Here is a 12,080-nt window from a genome sequence, read left to right on the forward strand (position 1 = left end):
CTAGGCGTAGGCACGATTTATCATTTACCAATGCTAAGCACTTAAGGGTACATTTGGATGGGAACTATAATAACTAGAATAACGAAATTTGAGAATAGTAAATAAGAATAGAGAAAAAATAGTGATTTTTTGATTAGTGTGAAAATGATACTATTCAGATTAGTAAAAATGTTGTTTGGATTGTACATTTGGAATAGTGAATAGTTGTAACCGATAAATAATAGTGTTAACAATGTGCTAATTAAGAGGAGATATAGGCAAGTGAGATCTTAAACGAATTGTCACAACGTGGAGATAACATAAAGTAGTGACAATTATGTCATTTTGGAACTGTGTTGATGAAAATCCGAGAAATAATCATTCTTCTTTTCACATTTTCGAATAGTAGCTATTCCAACATTTACAAGAAATAAAAAATAGCAGTTATTCTAACTATTTCAAATAGCAAAAATGTTGTTTGAATGCACATTACTATTCCGAATAGCCGCTATTCTAAAATAGCTTCTATTCTTAACACATCCAAACATACCCGGGCGAAAAGCTACAAGTTGAAGTGTCTTGTATAGCACTATAACTAGAGTGCAATGCAATGTATTAAGGCTGTGATTTAGAAAAAAATGAGAAGAACAAAGATAAGAGAGTAGAACAGTGTAAAGAGTTAACATTCTCTACACTTTCTCTTCATTTCTCCCCACTCTTTTATCCTTCAAAATTTACTATTCTAAAGGAAGTCAACACAGACATTGTCAACCCTTCTCTCTTCTACGGTTCTACCCTCTTTTGGAGCACAACCCAGGCTATCAAACATCATGTTGTAACATTCTTGTCAAGCCTGAGTCAATTCCAGCCGAATTTTAAAAAAAAAAAAAAAAATCTGTCTTAAATACACGGAGATATTGAAAATTCGTATCGGATCAAAATAAACAATCAAAATCTCATTATACTAGGTCGGAAGCCAATATGCTCCTTTTCTTGAGAAAAGGAGGACCCTCATAATCTCCAATCCGAACTGTTCAACATCGATCAAACGGCTTCAATTTCTTTTTAACATAACATGAATCTCAAAGCACAAATAAATCAGATGTAATTGAAGCCGTTTGATCGATTTTAAATGGTTTGAATTAAAGAATAGAAGGGTCCTCCTTTTATCGAAAGGAGCAGATTTCATTCCCTTACCTTTCATAGAAGGCGTCAAAGCACATCCAATTGACAAGAATTTAAGAATATGGACAGGACAAGTATAGATCGATAGTCATGGCGCATATTCAACTTAATTGGAAGAACCAGATGCTGTGATTGGAATCCTGTAACTTCACAGAGACCAAAGAGCGGCCGTGGTGACGCGGCGATGAGATATGAACCTGATGCTGCCATGCTGGCACATTTGTCGAACGGCGTCGAACAAAATTTGTTATAGCATCCGAGCATCGAATAAAGCACACATTTGAATGTTTTTTTGTGTGCATTATTGGACTGAATGGACCCTACATCGAGACCCATCAATTTTTACTATATTTTACTAAACATGGTCCAAAAAAAGGTTCAGATATTTGAAAAAGAACACAAAGAATTAATGCGTGGTTGAAAAATATTCACAAGAGCGACTGCACGAGACAGTTACTTGGACCTGGTCCGTGGAAGCGGTCTTGACTTTTCCTTTACAAATTAAATCCACTAATTAAGGGAACAACAAGAAGGATTTTTTATTTGATATAGCTCTTTAATTTTTTTTCTAGGCCCAAACAACCCAGTTAAAACCAAAGCAAACGTTGGGAATTTAATTTGGGCCAGCGGTGCTCGGCCTGCTATTTTACATTGCCGATTAATGCTCAATCGGAGACGGTTTGATAATAGGTATCAAATCAAATTCGGTCTAATATTATATCAAAGTTATCCGATTCAAATTAAGATTCACACAGTCAATTTTAAAATTATACAGATCAAATATGCACAAATCTTGATATATAAGCTAATTAAGTGTATATGATTAAAATAGACTTCAAAAAGACCGATTCTACTAATATTTTTCAGATTTTAAAAAGTGAAAGAGAGGAAAATGATCCCAAAAAAAATATATACTTCAAAGGAATCTAAGAATATCTTTATCAATGAAATTATAAAAAAAATATTTGTTACATCAACAATTTGATAATTATTTTACGTAATACCAGATGTTTCTTTCCTATAATTTCAATTTCGCTTATGTTAATAAAAAATAATTTGAAATTGCTAAAATAACTATCATTGTTGACTTCACAATTGCTTCATATTCTCAAAATTAAAATTAAAATTATCACATCAGCAGTTATATTTTTTTTTGGGAGATGATATGAGTACCTGCACTCTCATCCTCCATTATCCCCCCAATTTTATTTGTTCAATCTCGTTCACATTTCTCATGATCTATAAGAAATTTTGTGAATCTAAAATCACGAACGTCTTCTACACAATTTTATCTTTCAAATGAGATCCATGATGACATACTTTCGAGCTCGTCATCACACAAGTATTTATACCTCGTCATTTAAGTATTTATACATAGTATTTTTCACATATGACACTGCTGACATTTAAAAGTATTAATATCAAGTATTACAAGTATTTATATCTATGCACTGAAGTATTTATACCTATGTGGTCAACTATTTTTGTTAGAGAAAGGTTGACGCAGGGACGATTAGGAAAATGTGATGCGGAGATGCGGGGTCCACGATTGGGGATAAATACTTACAAGTATAGGTATAAATACTTGTATGATGCGGTATAAATACTTGTACGATGCGGTATAAATACTTGCACAACGAGGTATAAATACTTGTGTGACAATGAATCCGAAAGTACGTCATCATGGATCTCATTTGAAAGATAAAATTGCGTAGAATACATTCGTGGTTTTAGATTCGCAAAATTTCTCATAGAACGTGAGAAATGTGGAAGATATTGAAAAAAAAACCCACCTCTAAAAACGTGTATGATTCTTCTCCCCATGTAGTTTGAGTGGTCTCTCCATATAGTTATACATGCAAGTATTAATATCTTAATTTGCAAGCATTAATTTATTATCTTCCAAGTATTTATACTAGCGTTTTGAATAAATTTAATTAAATTAGTTAGTTAAATTAGTTTATGGGAAGTTAAAATCTGTTTAAGAGATGGGGGTATAATGCGGGTACTGGAGTGTGGGGATTGAAATAATTATTCTTTTTTTTTTTTTTACAAATAAGATGAAAATGATCTAAGTCTCAATTTGTAATATTCGCTTTATTCGTAACATTTTTTTTTATTCGTAATTATAGCCTTACTTAATTTGACCGCATAATAATGCGGTCATTGTTACTAAAAAAATAAATAAAAATAAAGCAATCATTGTAAATAACATAACAAAGTGAATAATAAAACCCTCAACACAAATAATAAATGTCATACTTTAGTATTAGTTTGTATGCTTTATTGCTCAATTCAAAAGTTTTAGTATTTACTTTAATGCTTTAATATTTAATCTTTTTACTCTTCATTTAAAAAACTTTACAAATTCTTAGCCTACGTTATAATTACTCGTTCTAAAAAAAAAAAAAAAAAAATCAGATTTACTCTTTAAAATTTCATTTTATTTTTACAAATTTACCAAATTTATTGTCTTTTGTATTAAAGAGTAAATATGATATTTTAAATTTAGAATGAGAAACACGTAATTTAAAGTTTTTGAAGGATATACATCAAAACTCATTTTAAAACTATAAAGCTCCATTTTACTTTATTAAAAAAAGAATATGCATCATTTGTTAGAGAAATGTTCAAATTTTCTAATTGGCCGGTTTGTGAATGCAAATGATTCGTTTCAATATGTGTGACACATACACAGTGACATTTAAATATGGTTTTATGTAGGAATCACAATTAAGATAATAAATTATTTGTTTTTACAAACTGATCTATTAGAAGTCAGAATATTTTCTTACACATGCTATATATTTTTACTTTTATAATGGTTAAATAACTTTCAATAGAAATTTACAATAATTTGGATTATTTGTAAGTTTTTTAAAATTTAGAAGGATAAATATGATATTATAAATTTTACAAGTAGTAACCGCCATTTCAGAATTTTCAAAGGTTGTATATAAAAATTTCCCTTTATATTATAGTGCAAGATGCGGTGTAATTTAATCCCGTGTGGGTCCTCCAAATAAAGTTTTCACCCACCTCTCGGGTAAATATATCAACACAGTGATTTTCACTTGATACAGCGCACCAATCATAGACAAAATTACTTTGGACTTATATAATTCGTGTGCTGCAGAGAGCAAAACCTCCTCTGTTAATTATTTACTCATCTCTCGGGTAAATATTTTAACAGTAATTTTGATCTCATGCAGCGCACGAATATATGGAGAACTATTCTTGACTTCTAAAGTCCAGTAGTCCACGCGGCATAAAGCCAAAACTGCTCTGTCAAATTAACCCCACCTCTCCTTCTCTGTTTCTCCAATTCAACAGTGAATTATTTCTAAAGTTTTGACCCACCTCTTCGTCTCCTTCTTATCGTTTCAATTTCGCGTGCTCAGGCGAATCAATTGAGGAGCAGCACGAATGCCGCAGCAAGGTATCGTCTTTCTCTTCCTCTCCTTCGCGCACGATCTTGCTAAATCCTGGGTCACCATCTCTTTTACCTGTTGATTGATCTCTTTGTCAATTTCTTTCCATCTCCAATTGTTGCAGAGATCCGCCTATTGGTCTCCGATTGATGTATTTTGAAGCTTCCCAATTGAAGATTTCTGCTGATTAGGGTTTCTTTCTTTTCTTTGGTTTCAGGTTAGCCGCTAATTCTTATTTGGTTGAGCAATTTGAACTAAATTTAGATAAGTAGAGAGGTTATGAATTTATGTACCAGATTTTTTCTATCAATTTGTATTTACTCAAAAAGAATCAAAACCTTGCAAGTACCAAATTCTCAATTATTTTTATTTTGGTTTTGATCAGGCTAGGATGGGAGATGCTAAAACAGTTTGTAAAAAATGGGATGATATGGACATAGATGTACTGGTAAAAATTTTCAAGCTACTGAACATGGTGGAGATGGGGCCTGTTTCGCAGGTGTGCCGGCTGTGGCGGTCCACGTGTTCTGACCCTCTCATATGGAAAACCATTGATCTTAGTCGACTCAAGTCTAATTTCATACAAATTAGGGTTTCCCCCTATATTTGGGTTGACGATCGGTCTGACAAACGTCTTTTCCGGATCTTAAAGCTCGCCATGGCACTTTCACGTGGAAATGTGTCCTCTATGATTTTCCATTATTATTTGTACATGAAGGATGAGCATCTCAGCTACATTACTGAGAGGTAACTTGTGATACATTTTAAGCAAAACCATGACAGAAAAAATAAGTAAAAAAAAACAGTACTTTACTGGTGCCCTAGAAACTGGTACCTAATGATACGATTGTGGTCATTGCATTGATCTAGAGGTGCCAAAAATTACATATTTGATTGAGTCTAGCTATTACGTTTCTGGTCCAAAACCCATCAGGTCAGTTTCGAACGACGAATGCTAACCGTTCAAACCTTTTATCAAGTCAAGAGGTAAAAAAATGAAGGTTTTTCAGAAAAATAATTCATTAAGATGCGCACAAAAATCTTGCTAAGTGGCAAGAATTTACATTGCCTGTTAACAACCAAGCAATTCTAATAGATCTGATACTGTCTGGTGTGATCTTGTGTTGGACTCGACCAGTCCTGTACCAGTGAGTCATCTAACCGTCAGTCAACTTTTAAATCCTAATCAGGTCACCATATCTAAAACGGCTTGTGATGCCGGCATGGGACTGCATATCAAAGAACGGCATATGCCAGGCAATCCGGCATTGGCCGCACCTTGAGTCACTTACCATGCCAACCATTGGGCACCCGCCTTACATAATCCAAGAAATCGGCCATCACTGCAAAAAATTATCCGAGCTTAAAATCATGGGCACCTTTGACCGCCTCTTTGCCTCCTCCATAATCTCGTACCTACCCAAACTCAAGATCCTCAGTCTCCGTTGCTCGTGCCTCAAACGAGATGCACTCCTGATGCTGCTCAACTTTGCCGAAACACTTGAAGTGCTTAACATCTCTCACTGCCTGATACTTGAAATGGTCGGAAGGAAGCAGGTGGTACGTGAGATCGATGCAAGTATTTTGGAGGCAGGATCCCGGATGAAGGTCCTAATATGTCAGAACAATGGGTGTCTAACATGTCAGAGGATGGTCAGTGATGAGGGACTCATGCGGTGGTACCGGTATGAGGAGGAGTTCTGGCGGTACGATGAGGTCGCCTCCCTTGACCTGGGTGAGGATTCTGGTAAACTATTTGATGCTGAGTGTGAGAAGCTTACTTCTTGTTAAGTATTATTAGGGTTTTTTTTTCTTGTCAGTGTGAGTGTTGCATTATGACTATTTTTTTTTTTCGACCTCTGAGACATCGGTTCTTTGTTATTGGTACTGTAGAGTTGTTAGTGTATATAGTAATGGTAGGTTATATGCTTATTATTGGTTTGATTTAGACATGATTAAAATCATGTGTATTTAAACAAAAGAATAATGTGTTTTTACTTTTTTCTTTATTGTTTTCATCGTGCGTTTTTGCTGATCATGTTGATGTCTTTTTGTTTATGTGAATTCAAATGGCTTATATGAAATCTACAAGTCATTTTAACTCAAAGCTAGTGCAAAATCTTCTAGATCTGCACAATTGTATTAGCATAATCTTTCAGATTTGAAGTTTGAACAAATGCAACTCATCTTCCTTTTTTCAACATTGACTGCTAGTGCAAAATCTATTCTAGTCAAATCAAAATTATCTTGTATGTTAATTCTTCTTCTGAATTACCAATCACGATGGAATAACTGTAAATATTGTTTGAATTTTCTTCTTCTTCTTCTTTTCTTCTTCTGCTTATCATGATTTTTTGAATATAATAAAATAATATTTCAGTTTTAAATATTTGATGACTTTATATTTATTTTTTAATTACATGCGTTCATGACTTTTTAGCTATCAAATATCATCATGGAGACCAAGTTTTATATATTTTCAGATTTTTTTTTTTTTTACTATTTGTTTAGATGGGTAGAAACTAGAAAATCAATAGATTTAAAGATTTGAACCATTCAAAATTTTAACAAAAAGTATGGTGTTCAATCACATAAAATATTCACAAAAAATATGAATATCAATTTTATAGTTTTCATAACATTTTAGTCTAAATTATACAACAAAATCATGTCTTAAGTACGAAAATTTTGAAAATAAATGAGGACCGCCACAGAGCACTCCCAATCACAACGCATGTTTGTACCTTTTAACACTTGGATCGGCTTTCTATAAAATTGTTAATAAATTTAATTACCTTCCAAACAATTTAATTATAATAATTAATATGCGGCCATTTTTATTAATACCCAAAAAAAAAAACATTTTTACAATAATAACCTGACAATTTTTTTTTTTTTAAATCTGACCAGACCGCCGGTAATTGGGGCGGTCCGATTCCATACCAGACCGCCAGGACCCTGGGCGGTCCAGTAGGGACCAGACCGCCGGTAATTGGGGCGGTCCACTATGCTGCCATATAGCAGCTCTGTCTGCTGTCTCTCTAGCACAGTATCATTTATTAAACCACAGAGAAGAAAGAGAGAGCGATTTTGAAGCGATTTTAAGCGATTTAGAGGCGATTGCTACAGGTATATTATTTTTTATTTAATTATTTTATGTTTAATTTTTAATTAATAATTATTATACCCGCAGTCTGTAAAAACTATAAATTAGGCTTTAAGTAATATTATAATTAACTTTTAAATTCCAAAAAATAATGAATCTATTATACTGTAATTCTTATGAATGTTTTTTTTTAAATGTAGTTTGTTAAGGACAAAATGCTGGTTGCACTGTACGTGGGCGGTAGGCTAATTAAGGGTGCAGATGGCGTGTATTACTCGAAAGATGCCTCATTCGGCTTGCAGGTTAATGAAAGAACCACATTTATTGAACTTAAGCAACTAGTATATGAAAAGACTGGTGTGAACCCCGACCGGTATGAATTAGAATTGGCTACCCGAATTGACACACAACGGGCTGGGGCGGGTAGACCTTACTTTGTGAGTTTTCCTATAACAGATGAGGAGTTGTGGAAGGCTGTGTACCAACAATTTGAGTCTAGGGGGGTCGCTATGATAGACTTATATTCCAGGAGGGTTCCCCAGGCCGGGGCTAGACCTTTTAGTGCGGCTGGGGCTGGACCTTCTAGGGCTCCCCCTGCTGGACCTTCAGGTTATGACAATTCGGCTTATGACAGCCAGGGGTACCACCACTCCCCTCATGACAGCCAGGGGTACCACCACTCCCCTCATGACAGTCAGGGGTACCACCACTCCCCTCATGACAACCAGGGGTACCACAGTCCCTGTTATGACAACCCGGGGTACCATAACTCCCGTGAGTTTACTGAAGTTGTACCACCACCACCACCACCGCCCAGACAGACACCCATAATCCCTACATTTCCAGCTATACCAGAGTCATTACCGATACAGTTATCCGTTAATCCAAATGATACTAATATTGATGTTGATGCTATTGATGCCATACCGGAAAGAGAAATGGAAACCGGAGATGAATACTAAGGAATTTGGGAATCTGATGACTTATCAGATGGTGATGCAAATGTACCAGGTTTGTCCAGGGAAGAAAAATTCCCAATCAGGGGTCGAGGGAATAGGCATCCTGTCGCCACATTCAACGATACCACAGCTTTTGAAGAGGCTGACATTAGTTTCTTTGGTCCTCGTGTTGTATACAATCGTGAACTTGCCCCAGGGCAAGTCTATACCAACATAGATGAACTTGTAAAGAAAATCTATGAGACTCACGTTCACGGCAACTGGGAATGTATATTAGAAAAAAGAGAATCAAAAAGATTGGTTGTGATATGCAAAAATGCCCCTCGTTGTGAGTTTCGCCTTTATGCAACCCCTGCGGGTTCGGGGGAAGCATGGATAATTAAAAAGTGTGAACCACCTCATACATGCAAGTCTGCGTCCACAAGGACAGACCATTCAAACCTGACAGCATCACTAATTGCCGATGCAATTGAGGCAGACATTAAGTTGGACCCATCGATGAGCATCAAGGCGGTGGCTATGGCCGTCAGACACAAATACATACATGTAATCCCAAAATATAACAGGTTGTGGAGAGGTCGTGAACTTGCGATTTGCAGAATATTCGGTAGTTGGAAGGATTCATACAACTATCTGACACCATTGCTCCAGGCTATGGCAAGTACAAATCCCGGCACTGTATTTCAGCGGTGGCATGGCCCCATTTATGATAAGAATGGAGTACTAATAGAGGGAGTTCAACAATTCAAGGGCATTGCATGGGCTTTTGGTCCTTGTATCCAAGCTGTGCCATTCATCAGACCCGTTATCAGCATTGATGCATGCTTCATGTCTGGCCGTTACGAGGGGAGGCTACTGATAGCATGTGCATATGATGCTGAGAACCAGCTGTTGCCTTTGGCGTTTGCAATTGTTCGGAAAGAGGATGGTGAGAACTGGGGATTCTTTATGCAATTTTTAAGAAGACGGGTGGTTGGGCCAACAAAGTTTTTCTCTGTAATATCAGACCAGCACAAAGGAATAAAATATGTTTTTGATCATGAAGAATACGGTTGGTCAACACATACTGGCGAGTGTGTGCACAGGTTGTGTATGCAACACGTTGCGGAGAACCTTAGCAAGGCAACCGGAAACAATAGCTGGGTCCTAGAAACATTCAGACGTAATTGCAAAAAGAAGAAGCCAAGAAGGGTGGAAGAGATGAGTAGAGAATTTGCAAAGGTATGTGTTTGTTGATTGTTTACATGTCTTATTGTACTTTGTTAACATATTTTTATTTTAATTGTTTACTTATATTATTTTATTTCCTTATTTATATGTAGTATATGCCGAAAGCAAATCTGTACTTAATGAAGGTGGGCAAAAATAACCCCAGAGATGTCCAAGAGCCACCAGCATACGAGAAAATATTTCAAGCACGTGATGGAGGTTACCGTTGGGGAATTATGACCACCAACGGCTCTGAATCGCTGAATGCAGTCTTCAAGGAGAGCCGGACGTTGCCGGTGGCTGCAGTTGTAGAAGACACTTTCTACAAGTTAAATACATGGTTTCAGGAACGGCGTGCTAAGGCCGCAGAATTAATAAGGATGAACCAGTCATTTTCAACAAGGGTGGAGGAGAAACTAAAAAAACACAGGAATAAAGGTGCAACTATGACCGTGATCCCGATGGGTAATGACGGTACAGAATTCGAAGTGCACAATCCAAATGAGTACGTTCCTTCCAGCCGTAGACCAGATGGCACTATGGAGTTTGTGAAGAGGGCTTTCAAGTACGTAGTGCAATTCGGAGAGGCAAGAGAGGTGACCTGTACATGCCAAGGACCCCAACTAGCTGGAATACCTTGTAGTCACGTGATGGCGGTATGCCGAGTGAGAAACTTCTGCGAGGATCACTATGTCGCCGACATGTATCGTACCGATTACCTTGCTTCTACTTGGGGTGGATCTTTCCATTCTTATCCCAACCAGCATGAGTGGCCTGCGTATGTCGGTGATAGAATACTCCCTTCAGAAGGATGGATAAGGAAGGGGAGGAGGAGACACAAACGTGCTATAATGACCATGGACGAGATGGGTGGTAGGAGGCCATCGGGAAATCAGGCTCGCCGTTCCGTTTCTGACAGGCGCAGGGCAGGTAGGTAGCATTTTTCAGAATTAATTTATGTTTTTATTATATTGATAACTGAACTCTGTTGTTATGTTCAGATGCCATAAACGAACACAATGAAAGAGAAAATGCGAGAGTTGTTGCTGAAGCAACTGGTAGAAGACAACCACCTCCTGCGACCCAATCATCTAGTAGCCAAGGGTCTACAAGTACTGCTGCACCTGCAGCTGGCACCAGAAAATCTTCCCGTCTATTGGGTCTATTCCGACGTCGTGAAAGATGAACTTATTATTTTGCTTGGGAGAACTTATTTTGTTTGGTTTGAACTAACTTATGAATATTGGTGAACTTCAGTTGTATCATTGAACTTTAATTGTATTCGTGGACTTTACTTGTTAGACTATGTTAGACTACTTCCGAACTACAGTTATATTATCTAGCATATTCAATAATTAATTCAGAGATAACTGATAAATTGTCTGACAAGATGATAAAATACATCAAGAAACATCTCACAACGAAAAAACCAAATTGACGAATTTAAAATCCTATTTCTTAGCAGTCGGCTTCTTACTAACTGACTTCGTAGCAGCCGAATTCTTAACAGCCGTATTCTTAGCCGCCGGCTTCTGATTGGTGACACCCGACGATGTGCTCGCCGAATTTTTTTTCATACCATATCCATATGGATTTTCCACAAAGTCATCGTCTGAAAGGGGTGGATTTTCAATGGGACATTTGACACCAACTCTTTTCAAAAGAAGTATTGCATCACAGTGACATTTGGTAGCATGAGTACATCTTTCGCTATTGTCCATCCTGTTGAACAGAACCACAAACGTAGACTAATTGTACAGTAAACATAGACTAATTATAAAATAAAAAAAAATACCTGCGGATTTAGTAGTGGAGAAAATCGTCTGAAATCGCCGAAACAATCGTCTGCGCTCTCTTTCTCCTTCTTTGTAGTGTGTGTTGGAGAGAGAAAATGCTGATTTTGTAGGACAGCTAGTGGACCGCCAGGGATACCAGCGGTCTGGTCCGTAGCAGCTGATTTTGTATTCGTGAACTTCACTTGTTAGACTATGGTAGACTATAATTATAAGTGGTGTCATAACTCTTTATAAGTTTGATGTAATTTGATTTGATAATGCACATATTTTTGGGCGATTTTGAGGCGATTGCTACAGGTATAAGACCGTTTCGATGAAATTGCTTAGTTTTAACACTTGATTACTTATAATTTGACGAAACAGATATGTTGTAGTTTCATAAGACCGTTTCGATGTAAAGTAGAAAAAACATAAA

The 12,080-nt window shown here is 36.6% G+C and overlaps 4 protein-coding genes across 6 annotated transcripts; all 4 read left to right on the forward strand.

Moving 5' to 3' along the window:
- Positions 1-4,496: 4,496 nt before the first annotated feature.
- LOC144557580 (F-box/LRR-repeat protein At3g48880-like) lies at positions 4,497-6,591 on the forward strand. Of its 3 annotated transcripts, none has more exons than XM_078306173.1 (4): positions 4,497-4,603; positions 4,720-4,812; positions 4,981-5,342; positions 5,786-6,591. In XM_078306173.1, the coding sequence occupies exons 3-4, from the start codon at positions 4,987-4,989 to the stop codon at positions 6,384-6,386; spliced, it is 957 nt and encodes a 318-aa protein (XP_078162299.1). In that variant the 5' UTR covers positions 4,497-4,603; positions 4,720-4,812; positions 4,981-4,986; the 3' UTR covers positions 6,387-6,591. The 3 variants fall into 3 exon arrangements, with proteins under 3 accessions (XP_078162299.1, XP_078162298.1, XP_078162300.1); XM_078306172.1 differs by having other exon boundaries at positions 4,720-4,787; XM_078306174.1 differs by lacking the exon at positions 4,720-4,812 and having other exon boundaries at positions 4,531-4,603.
- A 957-nt stretch (positions 6,592-7,548) lies between these two features.
- LOC144557095 (uncharacterized) lies at positions 7,549-8,663 on the forward strand. Its single transcript, XM_078305633.1, has 2 exons — positions 7,549-7,724; positions 7,902-8,663. The coding sequence occupies exon 2, from the start codon at positions 7,917-7,919 to the stop codon at positions 8,661-8,663; it is 747 nt and encodes a 248-aa protein (XP_078161759.1). The 5' UTR covers positions 7,549-7,724; positions 7,902-7,916.
- A 70-nt stretch (positions 8,664-8,733) lies between these two features.
- Positions 8,734-10,202, forward strand: LOC144557096 (uncharacterized). The gene is made up of 3 exons (XM_078305634.1): positions 8,734-9,881; positions 9,983-10,158; positions 10,199-10,202. Exons 1-3 carry the CDS (start codon positions 9,159-9,161, stop codon positions 10,200-10,202), a joined length of 903 nt encoding a protein of 300 aa, XP_078161760.1. The 5' UTR covers positions 8,734-9,158.
- A 19-nt stretch (positions 10,203-10,221) lies between these two features.
- On the forward strand, positions 10,222-11,164 carry LOC144556440 (uncharacterized). Its single transcript, XM_078304794.1, has 2 exons — positions 10,222-10,799; positions 10,871-11,164. Exons 1-2 carry the CDS (start codon positions 10,250-10,252, stop codon positions 11,053-11,055), a joined length of 735 nt encoding a protein of 244 aa, XP_078160920.1. The 5' UTR covers positions 10,222-10,249; the 3' UTR covers positions 11,056-11,164.
- The last annotated feature ends 916 nt before the right edge of the window (positions 11,165-12,080 follow it).

This window comes from Carex rostrata, chromosome 7 (genome assembly GCF_964058835.1).
Source record: "Carex rostrata chromosome 7, lpCarRost1.2, whole genome shotgun sequence".
NCBI classification, from domain to species: domain Eukaryota; kingdom Viridiplantae; phylum Streptophyta; class Magnoliopsida; order Poales; family Cyperaceae; genus Carex; species Carex rostrata.

What these genes read in the sequence shown, in the direction of transcription:
- LOC144557580 (XM_078306173.1), top strand. Translation starts at nt 4,987, where the DNA reads ATGGGAGATGCTAAAACAGTTTGTAAAAAATGGGATGATATGGACATA. An exon ending in CTCAGCTACATTACTGAGAG is followed by an intron (nt 5,343 to 5,785) that starts GTAACTTGTGAT and finishes AATCCTAATCAG; the next exon opens with GTCACCATATCTAAAACGGC.
- LOC144556440 (XM_078304794.1), top strand. Translation starts at nt 10,250, where the DNA reads ATGAACCAGTCATTTTCAACAAGGGTGGAGGAGAAACTAAAAAAACAC. An exon ending in TTCTGACAGGCGCAGGGCAG is followed by an intron (nt 10,800 to 10,870) that starts GTAGGTAGCATT and finishes TGTTATGTTCAG; the next exon opens with ATGCCATAAACGAACACAAT.
- LOC144557095 (XM_078305633.1), top strand. Translation starts at nt 7,917, where the DNA reads ATGCTGGTTGCACTGTACGTGGGCGGTAGGCTAATTAAGGGTGCAGAT.
- LOC144557096 (XM_078305634.1), top strand. Translation starts at nt 9,159, where the DNA reads ATGAGCATCAAGGCGGTGGCTATGGCCGTCAGACACAAATACATACAT. An exon ending in TGAGTAGAGAATTTGCAAAG is followed by an intron (nt 9,882 to 9,982) that starts GTATGTGTTTGT and finishes ATTTATATGTAG; the next exon opens with TATATGCCGAAAGCAAATCT.